Source organism: Cyphomyrmex costatus, unplaced genomic scaffold (assembly GCF_001594065.2).
Source record: "Cyphomyrmex costatus isolate MS0001 unplaced genomic scaffold, Ccosl1.0 scaffold332, whole genome shotgun sequence".
Classification (NCBI taxonomy): domain Eukaryota; kingdom Metazoa; phylum Arthropoda; class Insecta; order Hymenoptera; family Formicidae; genus Cyphomyrmex; species Cyphomyrmex costatus.
The window spans coordinates 79,749-97,267 of record NW_017277473.1 but is presented as its reverse complement, the minus strand read 5'-3'; the positions used below and the strand labels follow the sequence as shown (position 1 = coordinate 97,267).

The 17,519-nt window shown below is 35.0% G+C and overlaps 1 protein-coding gene across 1 annotated transcript in view; it reads left to right on the top strand.

Moving 5' to 3' along the window:
* The window catches only part of Mitf (transcription factor Mitf), an 81,315-nt gene extending 66,092 nt beyond the window's left edge, over positions 1 to 15,223 (top strand). The window contains exons 6-7 of the mRNA XM_018542464.1: positions 8,211 to 8,487; positions 14,945 to 15,223. Coding sequence (XP_018397966.1) covers positions 8,211 to 8,487; positions 14,945 to 15,187 — 520 coding nt within the window. The 3' untranslated portion in view covers positions 15,188 to 15,223. The remainder of the gene's footprint in view (positions 1 to 8,210; positions 8,488 to 14,944) is intronic.
* Positions 15,224 to 17,519: the final 2,296 nt, after the last annotated feature.

Genomic DNA, 17,519 nt, shown 5'->3' with positions numbered 1-17,519 from the left:
GGGGGGGGGGGGGGAGAGATTAAAAAACACGAAGTTTATTGTTTATCCCTCCTGTTACCGTGTGTTCCGACAATGCCGGACATACGCGTTCTTGTGTTCTAACATAAGGTACTTTACAAAAATTAATCTTTTATGGCACTTTACACACTCTAACTAAAAAAAATTTTCTTTAATATTTAAATTTAGAAAATAATATATTTTCTTGAATATGTTATAAAAATAGAATTCAGTGTAATCTAATTGTTTTCGAGGTTTTGTTTTATATTCAACTACATAACATAAATATTTATTAATAAACATAAATATCTATTAATATTAAAAGAAACAAATTATGATTTATACATAGTATTTTAATATTTAATTTTAACATCGTATAATCATGGCACTTCAGTTTTTTGTGATGTTAGTTTCGTCACGATAGGAGATAATTTTAATTTAAGTTAGGGTTATTCAATCAACATTTAATTATTCGCCATTCTATTGAGTTATAGCCTCATAAAGATCTTATCTATATCGTTCGACATTTATGTTTGAAGGGATTTATTTAGCTGTAAAATCTTCAGCTTGCTAAATCCTGTCAATATTTATATATCTTTTGTTGCTCTTTTCAAATCGTAATACTAGCCGTAATGTATAATTGACTAATGGAATTTATGTATTTATATTTATACTATTCTATAAAATAAACTTAATTGATAGTTTAGAGAGTTTAGAATTATAAAATTCTATCTTTCTATTTTTAATTATTTGCAAGTTTAAAATTACAAAATCTTTTTTTGATAGCGAGTTAATGACTTTCAGACAATATATGCATTGCGGTGCAAATTATCTCAAATGAATATTTCGAGGGAGAATGTTTCTTAGTCGTGTATTGCATCTGTGATGGAAGAGAATTTGTTTTTCTTTGCCGTTATTTTCCACGAGATTTTACGTCGACGATCAGCTCGTGTCTGACCTGTTTCGGACATGATCCCTGACACGAATCTTCTCGAGACTTCTTCGACACACGACGTATTAACGAGCGACGCTTTTGCATAGAATAGCCGAACGGGTTCGTCGTTCATTTATCAATCCGACGATCGATCCATTTGTCTGCGTCAACATCTCCGACGAACTTAAAAACTCCTTCTTTCGGGTTCGGTATCATCTTCTCTTGCGCTACTCATTTCTTTGAATATCGATTTACGAAAAACTATTGAAAAATCCAAACAAAAATTGGTTTATGATTAACATTAATTGCATAATATTCAACTTTTTTAACGATACGAAATCTTTATGCAGTGATAAATATTTAGGTTTGATTTCGTAGTCAATAATAGAAAAATTATATCGTTTTGAGTTATCATTAAAATCTTTTTTTAACTCGACAGAAAATTGTTGACTAATGAAATAATATTGGCAAAAAATAATATTTTCTTAACATAATTAAATGTCATTTTAGTTCCACAAAAAATCAATATTCTTAAAAAATCCTTAAAAAATCAATCTTCTTAAATGGTGACGATTTTGACATTTTTTAAAAATCACTCCTTTTAAAATATAATTCTTCATTTTCGTCGCTAACACGCTTTTCACGCAAACTCTTCGCGCGAAGAGAGACGCAAAGTTCGTTGCTCGTAATTATTGATTTAACACATCGTAATTTACGTTATCTGCGCCCAATGAAGAAGAAGCGTGCAGGACGGGCGTGCGTTCTTTATATCTGCCGTCATATATTCCCGTCATATTTTTCGACACGTCACTGATAGACGCGATAACACGAGCACGCTTTGGGATTAACGTGTTCTACGTCTCGAATTTCTCTCTCGATATTTCGGAGCTGACGAGATGAAACTGATGAAAGTTGAATTAATGCGGCTTTACCTCGATTGTGTTTGTCAGCGATAATTTATACTCCGTTTCAATGCCTCTCTGAAATTGCATTTAACGCGCATTTTAAATTTCCCGATTGACATTCCGGTCTCGCGCGCATATACGAACCATATTGTCCACGCATCTGTGCATCGCGTGCGACATTAGTACGCACATACGTCCTCGATTCGTCGAGCGCCTTTTATCTAATGACGCTCATTACATCGATAAGACAATGGCGTGCAGTCGCTGCAAACGTGTGATAACGCTTCTGGGCCTATCGCGAGTGATAAAGATAAATTGTCAACCGTGTATCAAGTACATATTGCACAATTTCTTTACAGGTGCGAGTTTACTTGAAAAAAAATTTGATATGATTCAAGTAAATCAAATGGATATAAGACAAATATTTTTAACAAAGATAGAGATAATTCCATTAATTTATAATCTTTTATTGTAAATGTCATAAAATGTATTAGAAATCCAGCTCTTAATTGTCAATTATTAATCTTTATTATAAATCACAAAGGACACATTTTTAAATTGAACACATTTCACGTGTTTTAAACACAAATTTTTGTGTTAATTTTTAACACAAGATGAATATGTTATAAAGTAGCATAAATACATATTATGTAACCCAATTTAACATAAAAAATGTAACACTAATATGGTATAACTCATAAGCAAACTGCAGTGGAAGCATATTTTTCAGTAAAGTTAACATTTATGATACATTAAGTTAACATATATTATAATTATTTAATATTTACATTTTAAAATATATTATATTTATGTTATTTCTTTACTTATTCATAATCACTTATATTTACTCTTATAAATTCATAAATTACTTTATTTTGACATTAAAAAGTATATTAATTTGAAATAAGAGATTTAAATAAGATAATCGGATTATGTTTTTTAAATTAATGTTCATATGTTAAAAATCCAGCACAAAATTTTAATAATGACTTGAATGAATCAGTTTTAACATAAATATAAAATGTTTTTTACTGTGTACATATATTAACTTTTGTTACGGATTTTTTGATGTATCTTCCGATTATGAGTACATATAATATAAAGTACTTCCACAAATTGCCACAAACGTTTTATATTTTAATGAAAAATAACTTGGAAAGTAGTCTCATTGAAAAAATTATATTTATTTTTATAACAATATTAAAATTTTGTTAATATTTTGGCTTTAACTGCTTTTTTTTTCCAAGAAAATGCAATAAATCGAGATTACGTTCATACTTATGACTAAGGCTATAATTCTTAAATGTGAAATTTGATTCATTAGATATACTTAAAAATATATGCAATAAAAATAATTGCATTTGCATAATTGTATGGGAAAATGTAGTTTTATTTTTCTCAAAGTCGCGGTTGACAAAATTTGTTCGTGCTAATCGTATCCAGTAAGGAAGGGAGAATAAATGACGCGTCAGTAATAACGCGCGTTACAACTTCTCGTCGGTGTCTAGGCGTCTTCTCTGTAACGTCTTTCTCCTGTAGGGTTTTAGTTTCGGCTTTGGCCGGGGACGATATCAAGCAAAACGCGGGTAAACTCGGTGCGATAGCGCGTCTGTGATAACGAAGTAGAGCCCTGGTTCTAAAGACACCGGCAAACACGGCACAGATTTCTCTTCGTCCCTTCCTCCGGTGATATAAGTGTCTCCGTTCATCGCGTTCAAGTTTCGGAATAGTCCTCGTTTCCTACAAAACGCCCCAAATCCCCGCCACCCTCACGCTCCTTACGTCGTACCTCATTAACGCGAGCGATGGAGGGAAACCCCGTCGATGCACTTGGCTGTTTATTGTTCATCGTGCAAACTCGTTTCCGACGCGCGTATAAGTACGAAAACCGCGCGCGACTCGTGAAGGAGGCCTGAAACGCGCCGCCGCGCCGCGCCGCGCCGATGTCACTTCGTCTCTGACGAAACGCGGAATGTTTAACTATTCGCTCGCATGCTCCTGTTAACAATAATGAAACGGTAATTGAATCTGCGAACTTGCACGACGTTATGTTGAAACAGTTCTTTAGCTAACTAAATAATGGCCCACATTTTTGCTCTCAGTGTTTATTCAACACATGAAGGCTGCTTTTGATGTCAACACAAATAAACGAAGATTATATGGCTATTAGGATAGACAGCGTTTCTTACTTCAAAAGTGATTTAACTTAAAAAGCTTTATGTTGAACTGTTATCATTAATGAGTTACGAGATAAACACTATGTGTATTAATTATCAAAAGTAAAGTAACTTAATTTTATTAAAAATTATCAAAATTACTACGATTTAAAAGAGATGGTTTTTAAAAATATCATAAAAATTGAAATTTAAAAAGGATAATTTAAAAAATGTTGAAATCGTTAAAACTCAAAAAGAGTGTTTTAAGGTTGCATGAAACAAAAATGATAAAAATAAAAAAAAATATATATATAATTCGGTTACTTTATCATTTTTTGTCAAGTAAAATAATCACTTTTTATCTCTTTTTCTGGGAAATTTAATTTTTTAAGTTATGTAACTTTTGAAGAAAGGCAGCGATATGTATTGTATGAGAATACAGAGAAAATACCTTGCATTAAAATTTATCGATTAAAAAGTTATCGTAGCTGTACGATGGATCCAATTATAAGTATTCGGTAGCAAAAGTTAGGAAAACCCGCATTGGTTTTGTTGAAACTACATGCAGCAGTTCGGAATGTTAACTCGCATTAATTTGGAAACACGGCAACAGAATTTCCGTTGAATCCAACAAATCCGTAAACCGTGAACAATTTAGCAAATTCACCGTTGAAAAATATAAGTGCTCTTTTACTCTTAGGTGAAATTAATAAAATACCGAATTTGGTGTAGTAAGCGTGTTTACGAAAACGCAGTTCGCAAGCCCCTCTCGGGTTGAAGTACGCGAACCTACACGGCCGCAAATTCGCTCGTCGCGAAGTTGTATGACGACGCCTCACGTGGAAAAGTGATGCTTTATGCAATATACCGACGGCTGTTTGGTTTCGGAGTTTGCTCGGCAGGCGCAAAATCTCGCGAGTCATGCAGCGACGCGCCCATTTGCGATCCGCGATCGCGCGTGAATTTAATTACAGTTTTGTCGAGGTAATGTAAATTATTAGCAGCATCACGAGAGCATTCGCGCTGTAATAAGAAACGTGGACTATTTTACCGCGAAGCATAAAACAGTAGATAATTATTAATTATTTGTAGTTATGCTGCTTTATAATTTACTGTTTCATGTTTGGTAGCTTTATTTTAAATTGTTTTATGTGTGCTTTATGTACAGCTGGAAAAGTGTTAAAAATAAATTTTACGTGTCCCAAATGGTCCACTCAAATTTTTTTATTAAATTAACACAATTTAAAAACACTTTTTTGTAATATTAATAATAAATTAAATTAACACGGATTTTACATATTTATTTATCTTAGAAAGTATGTTTTAAATGTTAAACATCAATTTAACACAAAATATTTAAATCACATATTATGATAAATTAATATTCAGGTATATGTTAAAAATTCAACTCAAAGATATAACAGAAATCTATTTTAATACAATACAAAACAAAATGCCTTTTACTGATGTGTATAAATTTTGAGACTAAATAATTTCTACATGTTACAAAAAATTTTATTTATGAATTTTATTTTATTGTGTATATATATTATCACCATCGCTCGTTTTTATATTTGTATTAAATTAATTAGGATATATTTTTTTGTTATAAAAAAGAGACTTTTGCGAAAGTAAGCAGACTGTTGCCGTGTTTCCTTTCTACATGCTCGGGATTTTGGTTTTTTGATTGCGTAAATATAAAGGTGCGCGATATTCGCACGATGGTTCAATCCTCCTCGCAAGATAAAGCGGAGGATTATGGTTTCTCGAGGGAGTATTCACCGCAGAGTCCACGAAAGATGGATGTGTCGCCGAGACATGACGAATGCCACCTTATCATAGGCTTTCTATTCGGCGTCTCGTTTTCCCCTTTGCAGATGCCGGTAACTTGCGATTTTTCGGGCGATAAATTGACGAAACGATTTCGCCGTAAATCAACGGCCCCGCGGCATGGCGCGGCGTGAAGAGAAAAAGTGTGAGTAACGACGAAAATCCGTGAGTGTTGTTCCGAGTTTCGCATGGAAATATTTAAATCACAATGGAGAGCTTTCTCTCTCCCTCGGCGAATTTCTGCTGTCCGTTACGAGAAATTTCATATTGGTCTTGCGTCGCGCCACGTCAACAGTTTTCGCTAACCCGAATATTTGTTACGGTACGGCATAAGATTGACGAAGCAAATGAGCTATCGATATCAACATCAATGTCAAAAAAAGCATGATTAATGACATATCGGCATGGCATATCGGTGAAAGATAAATCTAATTTTTTCGAGCTGTAGTTTAATCACAAATACTGATTTGTATTATCGCGAGAATTACATATAGTTTAATATAATATCTGTACCTTATCAGATGTATCTTATCTCTGTTTGAACATGTTGTTGATCTTCTACGAACAATATTGTTTTGCTTCAGAAAAAAAAACGCTACCTGCGTTTATACAATCTACACTTTCTTTTTCCAATCTTCGACATTTTTGTGATATAACTCGCGCTACATGTTTCGTAAAAGTGAATACAAATTTGTTGTTTATTCTCTCGTATATTCTTTCTTGTATATCGTATATTGTATTGTATTGTATATTTTGTGTTACATTGATATTTAACGGTTTTTAATATTAAAATAACATGATTCATAAACAAACAACATAAAAATAATATAAATTAACATATAAATACATAAATTCTAAAATTAGTGAAGAAAAGATTAATGTTAATTTTACATATTATATAATGTACATTAATTTTCTTAAAGAAATATGAGTTTACAATTTATTTCTAAATTATGCCAAAGTATTGCATTTTTTTTTTGTTAAATTGTACACGAATTTTCCAACTGTATAAGTGGAAGACTTACCGTGTTATATCGTTGCATTGATACGCAACAAGTTTGTATCGACTTTAATATACATTCAACGTTCGAAATTTATGTGCGAAGTGAACGAGAACACGGTATGCTACATTTTTCAAGCCATTTCTGATGCCGTCCAGCGTCAAATATTACCACGTGTTTCTAAAGAAATGCGCACTTTCTCTGGCAATCTTAAATTTTTCTTACTCTTACGTTTTTATTCGCGAGCCGCTCGCCGAGCATTCCTCACACTGGCGTTGCGAGATTGTCCGCGCTGGATCATCGCGAATGTCTCTTGCGAACAAGGAGACACCTCCAAGATGCTATCTTCTGCTCCTCGTTTCTGCATACGCAGAATGCTCCTCATGAATTTTTCGAGAGCGTCACTGTGAGAAATTCTCCAGGTTAACGACAAATCGCCGTATCCACGAGAAGGCGCGAGACACAAGGGGTGTACTGGGAAAGAAAAGAGAAGAGAAAAAGGAAAAAGTGCGAAGAATACAAGAACGCGGCGCATGTTATGGAGATTCTTCGGGACTTCGTTGCTTACGTCTCCCGTCGAGATATCGGTCTCCGTCCGTCTGATATTCCGCGCGAACTCCCGCGCGGAATTCCATCTCGAAGGTGGTCCTCGAAACGTCGATGGCGGTCGGGGTGGCTCTGAGAAACGGTAATATCAGTCGTATTACGGTCGGTTGAGGAACTTTGGGAATCTCCTGACGAAACACCCTATCTCCAAATACGTTTCTGACGAAATAATCGCGGCATTTGGGATTTCAAGTAGCCCGGTGACCCTTTTCCAGCACTCTCCCTTTTACTAGGGGCGGCGTCATCACCTTTTTATGTTTCTCTGAGATGAGCCGAGGAAATTGAAAACGTGAGCGCAACGTCCTCACGAATTTCTTTCTTACGTTGACTGTTCTTTATACAACCTGTACCGAGGAATCACAAGCACGTTATCAACTTTTCGATAATACTGACGCTACTGATGTAAAGGAGATTGCAAGAACGTTAAGAATACGAAATATATATTTTATCGATTAAAACATCTGAACAAAAATTATTTGTCTTTCATTAATAAATTATACAGTGACATTAATTAATTCTTCGAAATTGACGACAAAATCTGTAATAGTTATTGACGCTGAGTCTGAGAAACTTACTTAATTTATATTGATTTAATATTTTTTAATGTTAAACTTTGCACCATGAGTGTAAGGATTTAAACATTATGGTTTTAAATCCATAGTGTTAAATTTACATCTATATTTTTTAGAGTTCGTACATATGGCGTTTATAGTTTTTCCTTAAATTTATATAAATGTTGCAACATGAAATAAAAGTCGTTTGGTTCTTTTTATTTTTACAGATATTATGAGATTGTTAGGGACGTTAGACCGAACAAGGGTACAATTCTCAAGTCTTCGGTGGAGTATATAAAATTGTTGAAAAATGAACTCACGAGGATGAAGCAGAACGAGCTGAGGCATAAACAATTGGAGCATCAGAATCGCAGATTACTTCTACGCGTGCAAGAGCTCGAGCTGCAAGCGAAAGCACACGGTCTTCCGGTTACCGACTTTAACTGGGCGTCTACTTCCGCTATGCTCAACACCTTTTCGAGGAGTAAATTGGAGCAACGAAAGGTAAGTATAAAGTCCTTTCCCATCCGGCCCGCATCTCGTTACATCCGTTATTCCAAGTATACATCATTGCATCATTCTATTCGTCATGCAAGTTATGTTTAACTTTCGTAATTATTTATTTACATTTGCATTTGATTAATTTCCTTCTATCCGCTATCCTTTAACAATAAATTATCAGCACTTTAACACTTTGATTGTCGAACTGATTTCGGCATTGAATTTAATAAATATAATGTTTTGTTTGATTTTATTGTTATAATATTTTATTTTTTTCTTAATATATTAGTATAAATTATTTTGTTTTTAAGCTGGATTTTTTCTATCTTTCGATAAACTTTAGCTCACTCTTTTATTTTCTTAGAACCGATTATTATATCTTTGGATAAACTATGTGGTAATTTATCTACCGAATAAACAAAAGAGTAAGAGTAGAAGATAGTAAGAATATATGCCCACTATATATTCACAACATTTGGTTAATTAAAGATTGAAGGTTACTAAGAGATTCATCAATGAAATTCATTCATAAATTTCTTGGTAATCTTTAATCTTTAAGTAACCATAGATTGTGAAAACAGAGCTAAGACAGTGAATTGAGATTTATCGAAAGGTGGAGCAATCTAACCAGCCTAACTTTTTTATTCTTTTATTTATCTATTAGAAAAATTATTATAGTTTATCAGAAGATGGAACAGCTAGCCTTTAATGTTTTAAATGTTTAGTAAAAAAATCATTTTTAGTAAATGAAACCGTCACCAGCAAATAAATAACGAGAAACTTGCGAATTATATGCATCACTTATGCATGGATGATATGACAATTAAAGTAAATAATTTTGTTAATGTTTTATATTTTCTTTTATATATTAAACAATAATTTACATGTATTGTTTTAAATATATTTTATATATTTTTATCATATTTTTTTATTTTTTATAAGCGTTAATATTTTCGTTATTTTTGTGTATTACATAACTTTTAGTAAGCGAATAACAAGCGAGTTATTTTTCAGATAGAGAAGAAATTTTTTCTCTTAATATACAATGATATACGAATAATATCGTTAATTTCGATCAGTTTTATTACGTATAGTTTCATAACAGCGAGTCATTTAATGCGACAATCGCGCAACTGATTTTTGATGCTGTAGCGATCGACATCAAATGTAACTGTTGATTCGATCCTTGATCTGAATAAACCTCCCGCTCGTTCGCCAGAGTAGTTTCATAATGCGTGCATCTGTTCTGAGAGAGAAAGAGAGACGAAGGCATAGCTGTTTGCTTGATTCGCTCGCGATCTCTCTTTCTCGCACTCGTTCATCGATATACGGTAGGCAATGCTGTCTTTTGACAGTGACGGTAACGATTTTATTACGCAACCGGAGATTGATCCGAAGCCGTCCGTATGTTTGCATAATGAGAAATATTTTCTTATTTACGTACAATTGACGTATCGTTTCTCGCCTCGCCTCGAGCGACTTTCATTCAATGACGACCTTTCAAGCACCGTTCGATCTCTTGATGACGAAGTGATTGCGGGACATCATGAGTCTTGTAGACACCTTTCGAAATTCTCGTTCGCACTTGAATGTGACAATTTGTAGGATCTCACGCGAGCATTATGTGAATTTTCAATTTTACACGCGTACATACATATACAGTTCCACAATTTGAATAAGATAATTACAATAATTCCTAAAAAGGCGAACTTTTCTATCACATAATGATATATAATAATAAAACTTATTTTATTATATAATTGTAATAAAAATAAAAATAACTATTTTTATTATATATTAATTTAACTATTTTATTATAATTGTTATAATTTAAAAAAAGAGGCTATTTTGTTGCTTTGTCTATTATTATTCAAAGTGTTAATTTTTCGACACATTATACATACATTGCAACTGACATCTCATCTGGCAATTCTATATGGCAATGGATTATATTGTTCTTAATAATGAATTGCGGCTTATCGCAGTCTGGTCGTTGTATAAATCGCTCATAAATATGTTTCGCTTGTCATTACCATTTCGTTCCGAGCAAAGGAGGCGAATCTTCGGAAGATAGCCATCAGTGCTGGTCTCCATCGCCGTTACTCTTTAGGACGCCGGATGACGAAGATATCTTGTGAGATGAGCGCGGCAAAAGTTACAGTTAAATTAGTGGGTCAGATAAGATCGCGCATGAACATACATATGAGGTTTGACGTGCGCGGCTTCGTGATGCGATTAAAAACTCTTCAAGTTCCGATAACGACGATGCTGTGCTTCGACGACGACAGACCTTTGACAGATTTGGACCTCTTAAAGAGGCCGTGTCGCCAAGGGAATATGGAGAGGTTATTAACATTTTTATTACGTCCATTAATGACAGTGGCGCAACTGACGTCCGCCCATATCCGCAAAACTTTTAATTAGTCTGTTTTTTATTCCTACATTCTCTGAGCTGGTGTATACGGTGTATAAGTCAGAATGAAATAAACGTATATATATTTATTTTACTTTAACTCATTGTACCGTATGCATCAATTTTATTTTAAGATTTTTAAGCGTTCGATAAGTAACATATAGGATTATTATATTGTACGTATGCAAAAATTGCGAAAAATTATTTACACTAATAGAAAAGTGTTTGGTATTGGTATAATGACTATAATTGCGGGATAAAATAATTAGTAAAGTTAGCATCGAAAATGATTTCGAATTATAACCATTTTTTTATTTATAGAATATAAATATAATTATTACTAACATTTTACAGTAATAATTATAAGAAGGTATATTAACTTCGTAATCATTATTATTTTATCATGTAGTTATAGTTACAAATACCTACCAAAGACTTTTTCCTGAGTGTAGTCATCTATATAACGTTTCTAACGCAATTGATTATAAATTTTTCGGTAATTATGTCAGATAGTCTATAGCCCAAAAAAAACCGAAAGTGGTTCTTTTATTTTCTGTCCTTATTTATAATAATTGTGTGCTTTCCGAGTTCTTCAAAATGAACATAAAAATTTCGTTCATTTCATATGTGACGGCACGTAGAAAAGGACGATTACTGTGTGCATTGGCGTTATTACGATATAATTTACGTCCGCACTCGTCTCACTTTTGGAAACGTTCGAAGTCGCATGCTGCGACGCGCGAGATAACGAAGGAGACACGAGATGACGTACCGAGAGAAGGATGAGTTGAAATATTGTTCGAGATAAAGTTCCGTCGGGGCGTAAGTAGTCTGACAAGCAGCTTCCTCGCGGTTAGAGAAATTTAAACATTGATAACGTCCCGTACCGCGATTCGCGCGACGAGTTCCGACTGAGGTGAGGGAAGTGCTCGCGTATTGCACAGAGGAATTTTACTACGACACTTAACCGCCGTACCGGTTTGCTTAAACGTTAATTTCGTCCCTCGATTTATCTTACGTGAAATGTAAACGATGTCGTACAAATGCCTCAGATAACAATTATTTTCAGAAAAAACGCAAGGATAGAATATGTATATTTTGAAATAATAATACGGAAGATATAGTGAGCGGATTATCTCTAAACTGGCAACGATATAATTAATCCGTCGAGTAATGAACTTATTCGTGTAGATTATTTAGTGTGTGTGCTTGATTTATTAAGAGTCTGTATATTTATAACACTTCGACTGACACTTCAAGCCGAAAGTTATTTTGCTAAAAGTTATATAATAAACAATTATCCTTTAGAGATCTAATAACTGTTATCTGAAAAATTATTAAAAAAGCATATTGTTATGGATATTTGAATAAGTTAAAAATATTTAGAAAGTGTTTCCGAACTTTTGATTTGGAGTAGAGATGTTATAACCAGACTCATTAAATCAAGCAGATATAATATAGATATAATATATTATAGATAACTTATGAATGAAGAATTTTATTGTATAAAGAAAACAATTTTATTGTCTTGGATATTTAAGTTGAGTAGTCCCAACAATGTCAATTTTTAGAAGGTGTTTCCAAACTTTTACCCTGAGGGGGGGAGGGGGGGGGATGAATGTATATTCAGACTTCTTACTCAATTCGTTATTTTATGTTGAAACGAACGTTACAGTTTGCGAAGTGGCTCTCACTTCGGCGATGAATTATTTCTGCCAGAGAAGGCACTGTACGCGCAAAGGATTTGTGCAACGCTCTCGTTTCGAGATTGTATAATTGCAAACGTAATTGCACACGTTAAATCCGCACGCGTCTGAATGTCGTGGAAAATATTTACTCTTACCACCGGCATCGTGCGTACGTCCGCAGGTGCGCAGTTCTTATCGTCCCGTCTGCCTCTTATCGTACCGTGCTACCTCTCGCGCGAGACTTATACCTTTTATCTCGCATCTCGGCGCGTATATTTTCGCGAGAAGAACACGGTTGCGCGCCACTCCAACGTCGGGACAAAGGATAATCGCCGAATGAGCTGTAACGTCAGAAACCGCGTTGCACAACAGCACGCCGCGGCATTTTTTCATGCAAATTTAACGCCCTCCGCGCTGTTCGAATACACGGCGGTTATGTAAATAGGTGCTTGCGATCACTTCGCGGAACACCGCGTCAAATATGAAATCACACGAAATGTGATCTCGTCTCTTTCAAACCAGAGATTTGTATTATTAAAACTGACAAGCAAGACATTCTGTGGCTTTCTCTTTCTGTAAAATTGTGTCCCATTAATCTCCGACTTTGTACAATTTAATAAAGAATTAATAGGATTATATTAAACTAAGAGAAAAGGAACAATATAATTGGATAGTAGGCCGATGAGGCTTTAGATACGTCTTGGTGAGTAAAAATAAAATAATAATTAAGTTTATTCTTAGTTAATTATTGGGTCATTATTATACGATTGGATCATTCGTGTCTCGCACAATATCTTTTTTTGTAATACTGGTAACATTTAAATAATAATTTCTATACTTTATACTGTTGTATATTTATGAACTTAATTTGTTTCAAAAATTGAGTTTTCTCTATATAAAAAAATTTCATTCTATATTGTCGACTTATACATACTTTTACATAAAAAATTATCTCACCAATTGTATCACCAAATGTACCACCTTTCCTGTATATATATGTATACATAATGTATACATTAAAAATTAAAAAATAACGTCACGCTGTCTACCGCACTTGATGAAATCGATTCTTCAAAAAAATTACTATCAGTTGTACAGTCGGTTTAGAAATGATAAAATAATTTATAAAAACTGTCAAGAAACGTATTTTACAAATGTTGTACTCGATGAAGTTTCTTTTATTTGGTGTTATGCGGTGCAGTAGGAGTGCTTTGTTGTACATAATTCATATAAATTCTCGGCGTAGCAAAGACCGGCAAGTAATCCGACGAATTAGTTGCATCAGTAATATAACGGCAGGCGAATTGAATCACAGTCGTTTGCGCCTGAAATGCGATTGGAAATTAATTCCGGTTCTGGTAAGCCGACCCGTCTGTGACTTCGCAAAGTTACCGGAGTTAACTACGCCTGGCAGAGAAACAGCTTCAATCAGCTTACTTCGATAGATATACGGACTTTGCAGAGATAATAGACGTTTAAACTCTGACAATATCAAATATCTAATTTCTCATATCATTTGAAGTCGAAAAGAAGCGATCAGTCTTATGTTTTCTAATGCTTTTTATTGTTCCTTACAGAAATTTAATACTGAAAGGTAGTGGTTAATTACATATTTTGAGTATTAAGAAGTAATTATTCACTCCTTTTAGCTATCCATCTGCAATCATAATTTTACTTTCGCAATTTTTGTGATAATTAAATAAAATTAATTATTTTGTACCACAAAATAAATATGTTTACATTTAGTAAATGTTCAGCTGTGTACTATTCAGACAAATATTTATTAAAAGTTAGTACACACACATTTTTCTATCACTACATACCTTACATTTTTAAGACTGATTGCTTAAATAAAGAAATTCCGAACTTTTCCTATATCTTTTAATATTTTCATTTAATAGCTTTTGATTAAAATCTCTACATTCCTTGTTGCTCATTTCGCTACAAATCTCATCATATCCTATCATGTACACAATGTAAATAGCAATAAACGTTCAATATTGCTCGCATACACGTAAACTAATCTTCCACATCGTATATTATCAATCAATAACGAGATTAAATATAAGCACATACCCATTTTCGCTTTCATTTGCGATGACCTCACCAGCACGTCTCGTCCTATGCTCTTTCATAAAAGATTGACAGTCCAAACATCTCTATTTTTATAATGGATTTCCAGCGTGTCCGTTCCTATATACTTTCCTAGTGGATCTCGCATCCGGAAATACTCATCGAACTCTCATCTTCACTGTCACGTCTCGCATCCCATCCAAGATCAGGCCTCGACTATCCGAGTTCGAGTTGGCACTCGTGGACGGTACGTTTTACAGGACACCGAATGTTTTTTCTGCCGTAGATACCGGATCTGGCGGTGACGGAGGAAGCGACGAGTCTGAGCATGTCGCATCTCGAGGACCTCATGGAGGACGACACCAGCGGCCCCGTACACAGTGGCGACCCGATGCTGTCGTCGCCGCACCTGCCGCCGTTGAGCCCACCTGCGACCGGCTGTCACCACGGCTTAACCGACGAGGACACCCTCGGCAGCCTGGCGGTGACCACGTCGAACTCCTCGTCCGACATGGACATCGTCGCGTAGTTGAAAACCACCGTTGTCCATCAGCCTCGCGGGTGATTGAAGTCGATTCCGAAACTTGGTCGCGTTGGATATTTTTCGATTGTTCGCTCGACCGAGGTGATCGATTTAGATTTGTCCGAAAGAGAAAGAGAGAAAAATGGCATAGGATGTGATGTGCGAAATGCGACTTAAAGCAGCAGGCTGCTGTGACATCGTAGATTCTCATCATGGAGGGACGAAAAGGGAATTCACTCGCGGCGTCAATTGGATTTTATTGGAGTCACCGCGCTCTGATGCAGATTTATCTAAAACTAGTCATCGACTTACGGTCGGGAAAGAGGATCGGCAAAAGAAATGAAGAAAAATAGACGTGGGCCGGGATGTTGCTTACCGTGGAGAGGATTAAAGGAGATCGCTCAGAATGCTGCGAATCGGTCCATTAGACAATTTTTGAGGAAGAAATATTAATGATCCTTTTGAATTCCGACGCTTTGGTCCAATATAAATAAAAATTATTGTATAGACAAAATAGAAGACTGGAAACCACGGTTAAAATGTTCCCATGGGGATGTCACAATGGTCGACACATCATCGATTACGAATATATACTCATCGGACCTTGCAAACCTGCCAATTATCACACCATTTGGTCCCCATAAATTATTTCCCCCCCCCCCCCCCCCCCCGGTCATCTAATGTGTCATTAATGACCGATTTGGATATTTCTTTATTAATCATGAATAACGGAAGCGCTTTCGGAGATCGTTTCGAGCTAGAAAACCACCGAGAAGACCATAGAGAAAATTGCTGCCGCGAGAATGTGTCAAGTTCGCGTTTCGCGTCCTTGGGGGATTGAGTACGATCGGACGGACGTTTCTCGGGTCGACGATAAGAACTCAAGAGGCGAGACATCGGGCGTTTTCGGTCGGTCGGTCGGGCCGGCCGGCTTCGGGGTCTCTTTCAAGTGGCGGTGAAAGTCGTCATTGTCGGACGACGACGAGGAGTAGTTCAGGGTCGTTCCAATTGCGAGGAACTGATGGCTCCCTGTCACGATTCTATGAACGGCTGGCCGTTACACGGATGGAATGCGTGACGTCTTAGCGTATATTGTATGTTATGTCAGTGCCACGAAGGACGCGCTCCTGCTGCGCTTTAAGACGAGCCTAAACATTCGCGCGAATTACTGTCGTTCCATCAGCGATGTCACGTTACATCGCTCGGACAGTGACTTCGAGATCATTAACGAAGACCGAGAACGACTTACTCGTTAAAGTGATAGGTGTAATAGTAGTTCACTATGATATTACTTAATCATCGAGAAATTATTTTCATAAGTTGCGAGCGTGTTCACGAAACGTGCCGAGAAAATTCCGATATATGGAATATTTTTAATAAAAGATTTTCCGAGATTTTCTCCCGATATCTTCGATAGAATCGGTAAAATGTACAATCGCACGGTATAATGTTGCTTTTGGTAAAGTTATATATGAAGTTATGAAATATGAAGTCTCTGCGCGCGCGCGCGTTAAAAAGACAGCATGAGAATAGTTAAGAATGAATTTCGGAAGCTCCATTACGCGCGAAAAATATTCCAACTGCGAAATAAAGAACTAGAATATTGACTGCAGCGTTCTTAAGGTTCGATTTAATCTTCGATTTATTAAACGTAGCAATATCCAAGTGCCTTGATAAAAAGAGTCGAAGAAGATATTTTCGGAAATATACCCTTCGATTTCAGTATTAGATTGCGTATACGTATGTTTAAAAAAAAAGCAATATCAAGATTCCTTGTTCATGTACATATAGGAGTATAAGATTTATTAATGACCTATAACCATCTTTGCAGCAACCTTTAAAATTTCGTACAAATTCGTATTTTCAACTCTTAACTGATATGGCCTTTCTTTATTGCATCGAAGGATTATCAGTAATTGCAATTTATTTTACGCTGAAGTAAATATAAACTTTGGATGTGTTTGTAATATTTTTGTATTTAAGTGACATTAAAAAAGTTAAAAATAATATTTTTAACTTTTTCAAAAATTTATATATTTAAAAAGATATTTAAATAAAAATCTAAAGATTTTGACCAATAGTTAATGTTTTGATTTTTGGGATTTTTATTGAACTAATAACTGAACAAAATCAATAATGTTAATCTTGGAAATAATCAAAATTACATAAGCTGGAGTCACTGGTGATCTCAAATATCAGTTAAGAGTTAAAATTGCCCCAAGAATTATAAAATTTCCATTTACAAAAATCTCATCTTTTCTTGCCATTATTATTTTATAAATGACATTTTCCAATAGTCAAAGACACGATGATTAGAAACAAACAGCATTGGAGTCAT